General features: G+C 36.0%; 1 protein-coding gene across 1 annotated transcript in view; it reads left to right on the top strand.

Moving 5' to 3' along the window:
* The window catches only part of LOC124623633, a 60,601-nt gene extending 46,798 nt beyond the window's left edge, over positions 1-13,803 (top strand). Inside the window, exon 8 of the mRNA XM_047149050.1 lies at positions 13,311-13,803. Within this exon, the coding sequence (XP_047005006.1) occupies positions 13,311-13,582 (272 nt within the window). The 3' untranslated portion in view covers positions 13,583-13,803. The remainder of the gene's footprint in view (positions 1-13,310) is intronic.
* The last annotated feature ends 1,513 nt before the right edge of the window (positions 13,804-15,316 follow it).

The raw sequence follows: 15,316 nt of genomic DNA, 5'->3' as shown, positions 1-15,316 counted from the left end.
CTGTATTTATAGTGTGTCTTACTTAAACTATGTACAATTTGGCATTGAATTGCACTTGTCTTTATTGTAAGTTTAAATTGAAACCTGTACAATTTGACACGTTCCATATCCTTGTGATTGACTCACTAACTGGATCTACGGAAGCAGAAATAAATAAATAAATAAATAAAATACAAAATTATTTATTAACATTAGTTGTCAACCGAACTGCACAGACTCCTGAGGTAAACAAAACACTGACTGACTGACTGACCGACTGACCCTCTCTCGCAGCCTCGCTCAAATTTAACAATTGTTACCGTTGTTAATTTATTACAAAATGTAACTTACAATTAAAAACTATTTCATCTAAACTAATTATTTTACATTATTACAGGTTAAACATAAAATGTAAAATAACATATTACAATTATTGTCATCTTTGGTTTTAATTAATTCACAATCTGATTTCAACAATTATTTTGATTTTACTTTAATTTTGTAATTAGTTACTGTATGGATTTTATTTCTAACATTTGTTTGAAGTATACACATCCTACTTTGCCAGATTACATAAATTAAACACACACACGTTTTCTTAGATATCGGAATTTTGTAAACTAGGGTGGTGTAACTAACAAGAGGTAATTATCTGCGTAATTTACAAGCACCATTAATTGCAATGAATTACATATAAATGAATAATGAATCAAATTACATCACTGGATAATAATTGTTATTTTCTTTTGAATTGTAATGAGGTTTTTTGTGTTAGGTAATTTACCAAATGCAGTTATGGTAATTAGAGGCATTAGTTATTTATGCCAACATTTCCACAGCCTCTTAATATTTGTTGCTAAACATTTATTATTTCGATTTAACTATTTGATATTCAATTTGGAATGTGTGTATATATTTTTGTTAATGACGACAATCTATTAACAATCCTGAGAATTTATGTCATTCCAGTATATTTATATGTGTTTACAAAGAAGAAGAGGTTTTTTGGGCAAACTGAAATGAACGATACGTATAAAAATACACATAAAAGGCCCTAGGAAGCACTGAATTGGAACGATAAATACATGGATGCATATAAAACGGGCAGTATCAGACACTTCATAATGATCTTGGGGGAGGCTGTAGCATTATACACCCCCCCCCCCCCCCCCCCAGCCCCTCTTCCAAGTATTACTTGTAAGAATGGCTGCTAAATACATATACACAATCTGGTACTTTCAAATCACATATTTTCAATACACTTAAATTTTCATAGTATTTGTTTTAATAGAAAAAACAAAGTTTTTTTAACTGTCACTCCAGTCACTGGTTCACATCACACATCTTAAGGAATTGGCAGCTCACAATCATCAGTCCTTTTGTGCTGGCCATCTTGTGTCTGCAACCCCTCTATTTCTGGCAGTCTCTACATTGCAATAACGCAGTCCAGTTTCACAGTTTTCTGGTTGTTTACTTCCAGGTCAGATAAGGATCTTGCATACGGTTCTCTAGCTAGGAACAGGGATGAATTCGTTACTGAAGTTACTCATGTAGGTCACAATTAAGGTCACACTAGGTATAAATATATCAAAATCATTCACATATTATTCTATACTATTAGTGTATTTATAAAAAAAAAATCACACAAAGATAAGCATATATAAACTATAAAGATTTAACTATATACAGATTAAAGTCAGTGAACAAAATTAAATTATATAAGTATCTTTCCTTTTTTATTAGTATTTCAGTATATTCCACTATACAGTATATTTGACCCCTCATATCTCATTTAACTCTTTATCATATCAGACATAAACTCACAGACTGTTCATCATCACACAATATTGTAATGACATACTTTTCACAAAACGTCTTTTGTCACAGTGCAACTTGTCCATTTAATAACACATGTGCATCTTTAAAATTGTTCATTTGTACAGCTCATTATCAAATTCATAAAATCATGACCATGCCTGTAATTCTCATAGAACCACCTTTGAACTACTTCATGCTATCATTTCCCACAAATCAAATACATGCTCTACAGAGTATAACTACAATAATCTCCATTATCTTGTATACTCCCAGATTCTATTCTGTCATGAAAATGATAACACTAACTTATCTAAAACTTTTATATACTGTACAGTACACACTCATATGGCTCTAGAAAATTGTCTATTACTCCCAGAACTGTACATTGTCCCACCAATTACTTCCTGAACATCATCACAGGTTCACAAAGCCAACAACATGCACAGAAAAAGTAAACATTATTTACTAATACAGATTGCCCACAGGGTGTGATGGCAAGAAAGTGGTTTCTTAACAACACCTACAATACTTATTATATACATAGTACACATTTTAACCTATTATCATCCTCATCTCTACAAAGCTGTCGTAACTCATTTACACAACTCATTTCTCATGAACTAGTTTTAAAATGTCCTTTTCACTTATGTTTCTGCTATAGTGGTAACTACTGTCTGAAATGCTTAAAGAATCAGTATTTACACATCTTAAGAGTTACAAAATAATTATAAATTATTGGTCAATCATTACTGTAAGAAAGTCAATTTTAGTACACAGTTTACATTTTCAAATTATTCCTCGGATGATGTCATTCTATATTTATATTACATACAGAAAACTTATGCTGCAGGGAATGGCTAGTATTTATAGTAAGAGATAACTTCATTACAGGTTTATAGATGAATAAAAGACGTAGTTCCCGAAAACGGAAAGAAGAAAATAGAATGCTACATAGCTCAGAGGCGTAATGCTTGCCACGCACCTGACACAAAAATGTGGTGTCTTCCTGAGGTCTTTTACATCATCCTATTTTTTCTTTGTGCTTAATACTTGCTTATAGGGTTTTGGTTCAGTTATATTATGTAAACCAAATAACCTTCCAGATTTTGGATACACTAACCTGTATGCATTTGGGTGTGGCATAGACTGAATTTTGAATGGACCAATATAGATGTCAAAGAATTTCTTTAATTCTAAAAACAAAGAAGATGTGACTTACCAAACGAAAGTGCTGGCAGGTTGATAGACACACAAACAAACACAAACATACACACAAAATTCACACACACACAAAATTTCTGGACTTGGATAATTCATGTGTCTTCACCAGAGCCAGATCATCGATTTCAAAATTTGTAGGTTTCAACTTTTTATTATGTTTGTTTTTCCTCCATTTTCCTTGTTGTTCCATTACTTTTTGACCACTTCTTCTCTTTCCTGTGGACTCATAGCCTTACATGCTAGGAATTCAATTAATTCATTGATCAGATTCGTTGGTTTCTTGTGATACATTATTTCATATGGGCAAAAACCAGTAGACAAATGCTGTAAGCTGTTCAGTAAGTCTTCAAAGCTATCTACGTACTCTATCCAACTTACGTGATTTTTGTTGCAATAAGTTCTAAATAATCTCCCTATTTCTCTCATGTAACATTCAGCCAGATTGCTTGACAGGTGGTAAGCAGATATCAGAATATTCTTTATGTTCTTATCCTCAACAAATGCTTTCCAAAGTTTGGAAGTAAATTGTGCTCCATTGTCAGAAAGTTTTCTCTTCAGTTTTCCTACCTTTGTGAAATAGTCTCTTCTAATTTTCAAAATGATGTTCTTACTTGTTGCTTTCTTTTCTGGATAATGTTCAATGAATTTTGAAAAAGATCCACCATGACAAGTATGTAACAAAATACTCCTTTAGCCTTGGGCAATGATCCATAAAAATCGACTGCTACAAGTTGTAGTTGTTCTTTTGCAACATGTTTTGCATATTTCCTTTGCAGGTTTGATTACTAACTTTTGCCCTCTCCTCACTCTCCTGGCAATGTTGTAAAAGTTTACATTTTCTTGGACCTTTTGGATACATTTCTGTGTCCCACAATGTCCGAAACTCTCATGTACATACTTTATCAATACTTCAATATACTGCTCTGGCCAACACAATCTCCAAGCATCACTGTCTGCACTGTATCTTCTGAAAAGTATACCCTTGTGCACGTTATAATGCTGCTCTACTTTCTTGTATCCTCTCTTACCCAGATCACTTTTAACTAACTTTCAGTTGGAATCATGGTTCTGATATCTACATATGTCATTCAAATTTTCCTGATTTCGTTCTCATCTTTCACCCTTTTTAGATACATAATTCGAAATTCCCTTTCACACTCATCACTGTTATTTTCACCTTCTCCTCCCACTGGTAATCTTGATAGAGCATCAGCAATTAGATTTTCTTCACTTTTTATATGTTGTTGTTGTTGTGGTCTTCAGTCCTGAGACTGGTTAGATGCAGCTCTCCATGCTACCCTATTCTATGCAAGTTTCTTCATCTCCCAGTACCTACTTCAACCTACATCCTTCTGAATCTGCTTAGTGTATTCATCTCTTGGTCTCCCTCTACGATTTTTACCCTCCACGCTGCCCTCCAATGCTAAATTTGTGATCTCGTGATGCCTCAGAACATGTCCTACCAACCAGTCCCTTCTTCTCGTCATAACGGTTCCGTTATGATAAATTAATATACTTGGCTTGAAAAAGTTTTTTGCCTTTATCTTTGAATTTTTTTATTTCTTTGTTGGTTTAAAGATTTTATTTATCTCATTTATTTAGTGAAATTTTTTAAGAAAAGTTAATAGAAGAGTTAAACTTTTTATATACTTTACTGTATAGTTGAACTGCTGGAGGAATAGTGACCACCTGGTTATCCTGCTGTGATGCAAAGTACACTCCTGTATATAGATTAAAGCCTTATGGTCTGTGTATATGACTGCTTGATGTCCTAATAAGTAATTCTTGAATTTGGTGAAAGCCCAATAGACTGCTAACAATTCTTTTTCAACGCCCGGGTTCCCGGGTTCGATTCCCGGCAGGGTCAGGGATTTTCTCTGCCTCGTGATGGCTGGGTGTTGTGTGCTGTCCTTAGGTTAGATAGGTTTAAGTAGTTCTAAGTTCTAGGGGACTGATGACCATCGCTGTTAAGTCCCCTAGTGCTCAGAGCCAATTCTTTTTCAGTGACAGTATATGACTTCTCATGTTCTTGTGAAGTTACACTGGCAAAAACTATTGATCCATGCTCTATCACACCATCTACAATCTTTTCTTGGGACAAATAAGCTCCCAGTCCGTAGTCACTGCTGTCAGTCACGATGCAAAATGGCTCTGTGAGATCAGGTCTGCATAACATTTTACTATTGCTCATCTGTTTCTTGATGTTGTCAAATGCCTCTTGACAATCCTTGTCTCATACCCAAATGGTGTTCTTCTTCAACAAGTTGTTCAAACATGGTGCATTTAAAGCTTGAGTGCTGACAAACTTACGGTAGTAGCCACAAATTCCATAGAACAATTTAAGTTGTTTCTTAGTCTTGGGTGCAGGAAGTTGTGCAATGGCTTCAAGTTTTTCTTCATCTTCTGAGATGGTATGGCCTAAAAATTTGAGTTGTTTAAACCCGGATTTTGCACTTCTCTAGTTTTAATGACATACCTCCCTGTCTCAATCTGTAACACACTTCACCCAACAAACGTATATGTTCTTCCCAACTCTTTCCTGTTACAAGTATGTCATCAACATAAAGGAGTAGTTTGCTTAACAATTCTTTTCCTAGAACCAAATCTAATGCTCGGATATATTCTGCAACTGATTCATTAAGACCAAATGGTACATCACAATAGCAATAGCATCTTCTTCCATAGAAAAATGCAGTACATTTCCTAGACTGTGTGTCCAATGGTACCTGATGGAAACCTGCTGTTAAGTCTAAACTACACATGTACTTCATATGTTCAAATTTATGTAATAACTCGTCTATGTTCTCAGGGTGATCAGTTTGCCTCTCAAGGTATTTGTTTAAATGTCTCGAATCGAGCACAAGTCTTACTCCACCGCCACGTTTGGAAACTACCACCAGCAGGTTATTTATTGTATTCTCTATTGAACCTTTCAATTACCTACCACTCTTCCATCTTTAGTAGTTCTTTCTCCACACCTTTTCTTTTTGAGATGGGTACTCCATATGGTTTGATAAAAAATGGTACGTGAGGTTTTAGATTAAGTCTACATTAATAGTTTTTCACTTTACCAGCTTTCTCACTAAACACATCTTTGTACTCCCACAACAAACTACCTAATTGATTTGTCTCTTCTTTACCTAGACTCCCAGCTTCCTTTAGTTTGGTGGCCACTAATTCAGCATACTTGTCTTCACTGCATTCTTCTTCATTGTCTTCCTCGTTAAAGTCAATCTTTTCATTTACACAAATCACTCTTCTAATTTGAAAATTGTTCTCTACGCAATTTTGGATGATTAGTTCAGTCACATGTCTTTGGGTTGGTAAGTTTTAACTTTTTGTTATTCGAGTCAAAATCTGCATTTACCCCTTGTATCCAATTCATTCTGAACAAAATATTTTCATTGACGTCAGGTACTACAAAACGTCCTTGTTTATACTGTACATCATTAATGGTGAAAGATATTATGGCTTGCCTGTTTACAACTTTGCTGTGCGTACCAGTTACTCCCTTAATTTTGATTCCAATAACAGGATATTCTTCGAAGTCAGCACTACGTCTTATCTGGTCTCTAAATTTTTCAGAAATGGCACAAACAAGACTACCCGTGTCTAAGAGGCAAACTCCCTTATAATTTGCAACTTTTATACGTATATACAGGCAACCTAAAACTTTTTCCTTCCTGCTTTCCTCATCTTCATGCAACAAATCATCCTCAATCTCTCTAAAGTCCAAGTCATTTATAACATTTTTGTTTGCACAATTTCTCTTACTTGTCTGTATTTTACTTAAAGCTGCATCAGATGATTTCTTGATGTCATATTCCTCTTTTACACACTGTCTTCTTTTCCTGGAACTGATCTCACTGTAAGCCTGCTGATTGGTTCTACCTTCCCAGTTGGAATTCAATTCTTCACAAATAATATTGATGACCATTTTTACTCTGTCACTGTAACCCTTGTAAGTATCTCACAAAGTTTCTAGCATCACATCTAAATTATGATGGCTGTCCACATGTTCCTTATCTGATGATACCTTCCCAGTTTCCAATGGTACAATCTGGTTCTTGTATACTTCACAAATACTACTGGCATCATCTTCTTCATCATTAATTAAATCTTCTTTAACTTCCATATATACCATGCTGTCTAATTTTTCCTCCCAGTCATTATTACTACTGACACTTTCGCTATCAACGTTACCACAAATGCTATCATCTCCAATACTAGACACTTCTACAACATCTTTACAATGATCATCAGAATTGTTGACAAGTACACCAATACAAGTATCATCGCTTAAGTGCTTAACAGGGATAGATTCTTCCTCCATTAATTTACCTAATCCAAACTCATCAAGATTACTATCAGAACCAATATTTTCTTTGCAAACTTCTTCACCACATTGATTATATAGACTTGAAATAGTATCATCCTCTAACAGAACCTCTTGAACATTCTTACAGATGCTAGTACTTCTATCTTCAACACTTTCATTCATACTTTTCTGGAAGTTACTGTCAAACTGTAATTTGGTAATCTGATGTGCTCTTCTTACATTAGTTCTGTCATTTCTACTCCAATATCTTCGATTACTCTGTCGTACGTAATTATTTTCGATGTCTCTAAGCCGGTGGTGTTTAGCCTGATTTTGGTACTTATTTCTTGCCCCAAACTGACAGGCTGTCAATGAGGCATCTGTCAGTTTAAATTGCCTCATCTTGATTGGTGATTATCTAATTGTGTTTTACTATTCTCCCAAGGTCTCTCCCTGTTGTCGTGTCCTCTGTCTCCATTCCCATTACTATGGTTGATCCATCTATTATCACTTCTATTGTAACCACTATTATTATTCTGATTTTAATTATCACTCCTGCCTTGATTCCTGCTCTGATTCCACCCCCCAGATGGTTGATTGCCAAATCTGCCATTATTTAACCTCTCATTTCTCTCAAAGGCTGTATCCAAGTTATCTACGTATCTCAAGAACTGATCCACAGAGTCATCTGATCCATAAACCACCCTCCACTGTGCTTTTTTTGGTAATCTCCTTGTTAAGGCATCTATTTGTATTAATTCATCAAAAGGTTTATCTAAGTATACTAATTTCCTCGATTGGTTTTCACAAAAACACTTCAAGCTACCATCACTTTCCCTATACATTCGACCATTCAAGAACACACTTTTAATCCTAGCTTGCTCAGATCCTGACCAAAACTTATTCAAGAACTTTCTTTCAAATTCATCAAATGACATGGTAGAATTAACATTCTGATTGGCCCATGAGATTGCTTCTCCAGCCAAAAATTGCTTAACAAACTTAATTTTAACATTGTCTGTCATGTCATTACAAAAGTTATCCTGACAGTGCTGTAAAAAATCAACAGGATGCAATTTCCCATCTCCTGGAAAGTGTTTTAAAGGTATGCCACCCCCATACACAGTTGATATGCTAACAGAATTTTCTTGAGCTACACCCTCTTGTAATTCTACAACTTTCTTACTTAAATCTATAACATTATTTTTACACAAATCTACTTTTTCATCACACCTCAGTTCTACATTACTTATTTGATTGGTAATGTCTGTAAGTTTTAGCTGAGAGTTCCTTTTGTAAGCTTCTACTTTTTCTTCTAAACTTCTCCTAGTCTGAACAACCTCTACCTTAAGTTTAAAATTTTCTGCTTCTACATGTTTATCTAGTGTTTTGAATCTCTCCTGGTTTTTGGACCACTCTTGTGTGAAATTAGTTTCTAATACATCTACCTGTTCTTCTACCACTCCCACGCGAGTACTGAGTTCACCCTTCCCTGTCTCAGCAGTAGTTCTTAGTGCTGCCAAACCATCCTGGATTTCCCTTATCTGATTAGTATTTTCGGTAACAGTATTCTGTAATCCCGACATTTGTTCACTGAATTACTGTCTTAACTGTGGATTTTGCTGACTTAACTGTTGACTTTGCTGACCAATATCCTGACTAATTTGTCCCATCTGTTCTTTCGCTTCTTGCCTAATCTTTCCCATCTGTTCCTTCGCTTCTTTCATATGCTGCATTAATAACATTAACAAATTATCTCCACCTACTCTTCTCTGTGTAATTTGAGTACTCGTGGCGACGTTTTCACTGGAACCCTCTTCACTAAAACTTGATCTACACTTGGATTACTGTTGGATGATAGTTCACGATACTCGATCCTAGGTCCGAAGTGTTTTCTACAGATTCACAGCCTACACCAGGGCCGGCCAGAAATTCTGCACGCGTGCGGTGCTCCTGCACATGTGCAACTTCCGGGTCACAGCGTGCACGCCGCAGCCGTCAGTGTTCATGTAGTGCATGTTTCTACCCACAGATGTCGCTTTGTCCACTTGCTGGGATACTGTGTACCGGCGCATTCTAGTGCTCTTTCCACAGCTTGCAAGCCAACCATGGGAAGGTATTTCGCGTATTAAACATTTAAAATACTGTCACAGTCTACTCATTGAGACGTCTACTTTTATGTTAACACTTTAACCCAGTAAGACAAGTAATACAGTTAACAACCGTGGGCTTTTATTAAGGCAGCTTGACTGACGGCACGTAAATACGAGTAATGTTTTTGATCTAGTATTTAAGAAAGAGAGCACTTAGCGACTTCCAACGAACCTTATTCATGATTTCAAATAACATTAAACTAATGCAAGGTTTCCTATAACTAATTCTCGGTGCCCTCAGTTACACCCACATAATTTCTCTCTCACTGACCTCTGAACAGAATGATAACCGCAGACCTCTCGATGATCACCTGTTATTTCAATACCATTATTGCTACATCTTTCATCAGCTTTGTCTGAAATCTACACAATAACCGACAATTAGATGAATGTTACGTTTTATCGACTTCAGCTGAGTGTAGCGCTTCACACATTAAAAAAAACCGCAAATGTAAGTATACATTGGAACAATCGGTTTAATGATCAACTTTCCTGATAATAATGTAACATGGAGCAGAATGAGGCACTAAGGCACAGTTAGTAAACAATAATTTTTAATAATGAAAGGAATAAATCCAAACACGTTTATCACTGGTCATGAGAAATGATAATAGAGTTGATGTGTCTCATCCATTTTCTTAAGGACATTTAATTTTGCTTGCTGTTCTTCACTCTTGAGTACACTAAACTCGTCTTTGTGATATGTATTGTAGTGTCTTTCAATTGAAAACTTACGCTGGCCGCCTGTTATTCGGCGGCATAGCAAACACTGTGAATTTTCACCAACGGCTACAAAAAAGAATTGCAGTTCCCGGTCATATTTAAACCACTGAGAACATAGAGCTCCCGTCCATTGCTTTTTCACAGTACCTGCCATTTCTCAGTACTTCTCTGTTAAGGTTACGGTTACCAGGGGTAAACGAGACTGGGTATGTTGCGCTCTTGCTTGTACCACGTAAACAGGGAAGTGGAGCCGCCGCCGTTCATTTAGGACACATGTCTAATAACAGATGTCGCTGTCGCACACGTGCGCACATGTGCAGCACTTCCGCACGTCTGCACACTGTGCAGCGTTTGACCGGCCCTGGCCTACACGCTTCTCTTCATTCATTTTCATGTTCTCGTCATGCAGCACTATTTAAAATTAGAAAATTAAAAGAACAGTTATTCGTCTGAATTCCAGCGGCGCAGGCCAAGACTTTGGTCCATTATCATCAGGTAATGATATCCAAAACAGATGATTTGTGATCCTCCCATAGCAGGTAATGATTTTTTTTATCTTTCCATAAACTGTCACCACAAATAATTCTCTGGGCAAAAGTTGTCTTGCATTCATGTTTTTTACGTAGCCTGAAACAGTCACTCATTAAACACAGTTCCAATTTCAAACATCAATCCCAGGTCAACTCCACCAGATGTAACGATCTCTTCGGATCGTTAACGCTTAACTTAAATTTGTGTTTGCTTGGTTCATTGAAGATTGATAAGTACATCACGAAAGTTTCAATCTTTACAGAATTGTATACTGACATTAGTTGACAACCGAACTGCACAGACTCCTGAGGTAAACAAAACACTGACTGACTGACCCTCTCTTGCAGCCTCGCTGTGTCACTATACATACAAATTTAACAATTGTTACCGTTGTTAATTTATTACAAAATGTAACTTACAACTAAAAACAATTTCATCTGAACTAACTGTTGTTACATTTGTACAGGTTAAACATATAATGTAAAATAACATATTATATTTATCATCATCTTTGGTTTTTGTGTGTGAAAATTAATTAACAACCTGATTTCAACAATTATTTTGATTTTACTTTAATTTTGTAGTTAGTGACTGTATGGATTTTATTGCTAATATTTGTTTGAGGTATACACATCCTGCTTCGGCAGATTACATAAATTAAATACACACGTGTTTTCTAAGGTACCGGAATTTTGTTAAACTAGGGTGGTGTAACTAACAAGAGGTAATTATCTGCATAATTTACAAGCACCATTAATTACAATGAATTACATAAAAATGAATAACAAATCAAATTACATCACTGGATAATAATTATTTTCTTTTGAATCATTTTGTGTTAGGTAATGTACCAGTTGCAATTATGGTAATTAGAGGCATTAGTTATTTATGCCAACATTTCCATAGCCTCTTTAATATTTGTTGCTAAACATTTATTATGTCAGTTTCACGATTTGATATTCAATTTGGAGTGTATATATATTTTTGTTAATGACAACAATCTATTAACAATCACAAGAATTTACCTCATTCCACAATATTCTGTACGTGTTTGCAAAGAAGAATAGGTTTTTTGGGCAAACTGAACTGAACGATACGTGTAAAAATACGCATAAAAGGCCCTAAGAAGCACTGAATTGGAACGATAAATACATGATGCGTATAAAAATAGGTGGTATCAGACACTTCATAATGATCTGGGGAGAGGCTGTAGCATTATACTGTCATACATTTCTGCTAACCAATGATATCTTAACTAGACTATCAAACAATGGAAAATCCAGGATGGAATGGAACAATACCAGAGAAGGAAAGTTGCCACTCACCATATAGCGAAAATGCTGAGTTGCAATAGGCACAACCAAAAGATACACAAAATTAAAGCTTTCGGCCATTGAGGCCTCTGTCAGCAGTAGACACACACACATACACACGCGCGTGCGCGCGCGCACACACACACACACACACACACACACACACACACACACACACACACACACACACGTAAACGCAACTTGCACACACATCTGCAGTCTCAGAGAGCGGAAACCACACTGCCAACAGCAGCACCAGTGCTTGATGGGAAGTGGCGACTGGGTGGTGGTAAGGAGGAGGCTGTGGCGGGGAGGGAGAGGGATGGTATGGTGGTAGTGGCGGACAGTGAAGTGTTGCAGTTTAGACGAAGGGCAGGAGAGAAGGTTCAGAGGGGGGAGGGGGTAAGTAGCGGAAAGGAAAGAAATAAAAGAAATAAAAAGACATTGAAAGACTGGGTGTGGCGATGAAATGACAGCTGTGTAGTGCTGGAATGGGAACAGGGAGGAGGCTGGATGGGTGAGGACAGTGACTAACGAAGGTTGAGGTAGGAGGGTTACGGGAACGTAGGATGTATTGCAGGGAAAGTTCCCATCTGCGCAATTCAGAAAAGCTGGTGTTGGTGGGTAGGATCCATATGGCACAGGCTGTGAAGCAGTCATTGAGATGAGGGATACCATGTTTGGCAGCTTGTTCAGCAACAGGGTGGTCCACTGGTTTTTTGGTCACAGTTTGTCGGTGGCTGTTCATGAACGTGTGTGTATGTGTGTCTACTGCTGACAAAGGCCTTAATGGCCGAAAGCTTTAATTGTGTGTATCTTTTTGTTGTGCCTATTGTGACTCAACGTCTTAACTAGACTATCCTTTCATTGACTTTGACCATTTGTTCGAGGTACTGTACCATTATATGTTTAGTATGTTCCACTTTCTTCGCAAGTGCATCTGTCATTGATCATTTAATCAAATGTGCAAGGGTTATCCACATACAGTTTTTTACTCATCATCGCCTTTCAAGGAATTAGGTGACTGATTTTTACATGTTCTCTGATGGAATGAAGAATACTATAAAATTCTCTTCCTGTACTGGTACTATCCCATTTGTGTAGCCATTCATATTTCATCAGCCTTTTTAGCCCTTTGCTGTCAATGATGCTCTCTTTATAATCATTGCTAGAATGTTTATTTTTGTTTGAGATATTACAGTAACTGCAAATTTGCTTATTCATGGACATATATTTTATCTTTCTATTTTTAAGGTGTTCTGCCCATACATGCTATGCATTATGCTGGAGTTCCAGAGGAAGATGTTTGTGACTCAAGTGCAACTAATGGGAAGAATGGTGCTAGCAGTACAGGGTGGTCCCGTATATCTACTCCAGATTCACTTGAATGGGACCCTGTTGAGGCTCCCTTGGCTGCCATGTCTGAAGCTCAGGCAGAACTAGATGCTGAAACAGAACAACTGCTCACTGAAATTGAGCGTCTAACTTCAAGAGCCCTCAGGGAAACTGGAGACTGGAGTAGCTGATTAACCCTTTAACATGTCAGAGTCTTGTAAGATTTATAGAACTGTTATGACTGATTATGTGTGCATTTTTGTAGACAGATTTTGTGGTTAACATGTACCACATGTTCAACTAATTACTTGGGTGCTGTTCGAAGAATATGCAAAGTATTTTGTCATTTTCCTGACATCATAGGATAGCTTTAATTTTGTCACAATTCTATTGTGATCAGTTGATAGAAAAAGATCACACCTTATTTTTTTGTAGAATTATTTAACTTCTTAGAACACATGCATGTCGTTGCAGTAATAATTTTTGCTTTTTTTAAAAAAAGATTTTTATATTGTAAATTGTTTCTTTACTATATCACCTTAAATATTGTTGCAAAACTGCCTCCTTTTTTTAATTGTACCTTGTGAAATTTTGATCCAAAGCTGAAAAATCTTTGAACATTTGGTCTCTTTTCTGCTTTTTGCCAGTGTTTCTTTTTCCCCTCCTGAATGTTATCATTTTGTGGTTTAGGTGTCTTTATGTAATAACATGTTCCTTATCAAACTAAATTCTTGTAATATAACAGTGTTTTAGTGCATTTTAAGATGTCAGATCTTGTGTGCTTTCACAGTGTTTGGCAGAAATTATCCAGTTTTGAAATGATCTCTGTGAGAGGTTACATTTTTATATGTGATTATACATAATGGACCTATGAACTGAAACATGTTGTTTTCTTTTTCTGCTTGTTGACCACACTCTGCCAAGAGATGGTATTTATACACACACACACACACACACACACACACACACACACACACACATACATATACATGCATTATTTCTTTTAGTATTTTCAGTATAGTAATGTTGTGTGTATGTGTGTGTGTGTGTGTGTGTGTGTGTGTGTGTGTGTGTGTGTTTTTTTTTTTTTTTAAGAATATGTGAGTTATTTTCTATTTGATATACATGTTACTATTTTTTTCTGTCGTAGTTTTTCAGAACATCACATTGGCAGTTTTATTTTTTGTAAGTTTAATATTAAATGCTTAGTTACATTTACTGTTGTGATGGTGATTTTGTCTTTATTTATTCACAGTTTTAGGACTGTCTTTTGCAAATGATATAGATCCAGATCATAACAGATATTTAAATTGTATTACTTATGGTTTGCTGGAGGTTATGTGGATGAAATTGCCCTTATTGTACCTATCCAGAGTAGCATGGGGGAACATACAAAAGTATTGAACATCTGTTTTTACAGCAATTTCAGTAAGATGTATATATTGTTACAACATCTCATTTGTGTATTTTTTTGCCATTGTGATCTTAAACTGAAAATATTGTACTGTAAAATAAATAGTTTGGCCTTTCCTTCAATGCTGAAGTATCTTTGGGCTGAAAGAACTGTAGAAAGAATGTTATGTCCTGTTGTAGTTATTGTTTGTGCCTTATCATCTTAATGGTGATTCTCAAGTTCATAGACTGTATCTACATTAGTTTATCAGAAAGAGAATGGTGAGTAGTATAACTACTGAGTAGCACAAGATACAGACATGCAGTTTATGCCTTCATTGTTGTATCATTATCATTTGTTGTTTCCAAACAAATTCCAAAAGTTAATGTATTTCCTAAATACTTTCATGAATTGCCAGTTTATCTACTATTAAATAGAACATGCACTTGCAATCAAAAGAAGGTATCTTCATTACTTATTCCACAACTACTTCTTTTCCACAATTGTTTACTCTGTTGTCAGTAATATATGT

The sequence above is a fragment of the Schistocerca americana genome, chromosome 1, assembly GCF_021461395.2.
Source record: "Schistocerca americana isolate TAMUIC-IGC-003095 chromosome 1, iqSchAmer2.1, whole genome shotgun sequence".
In the NCBI taxonomy this organism is placed as follows: Eukaryota; Metazoa; Arthropoda; class Insecta; order Orthoptera; family Acrididae; genus Schistocerca; species Schistocerca americana.
This window is presented reverse-complemented; position numbering and strand designations above follow the sequence as displayed.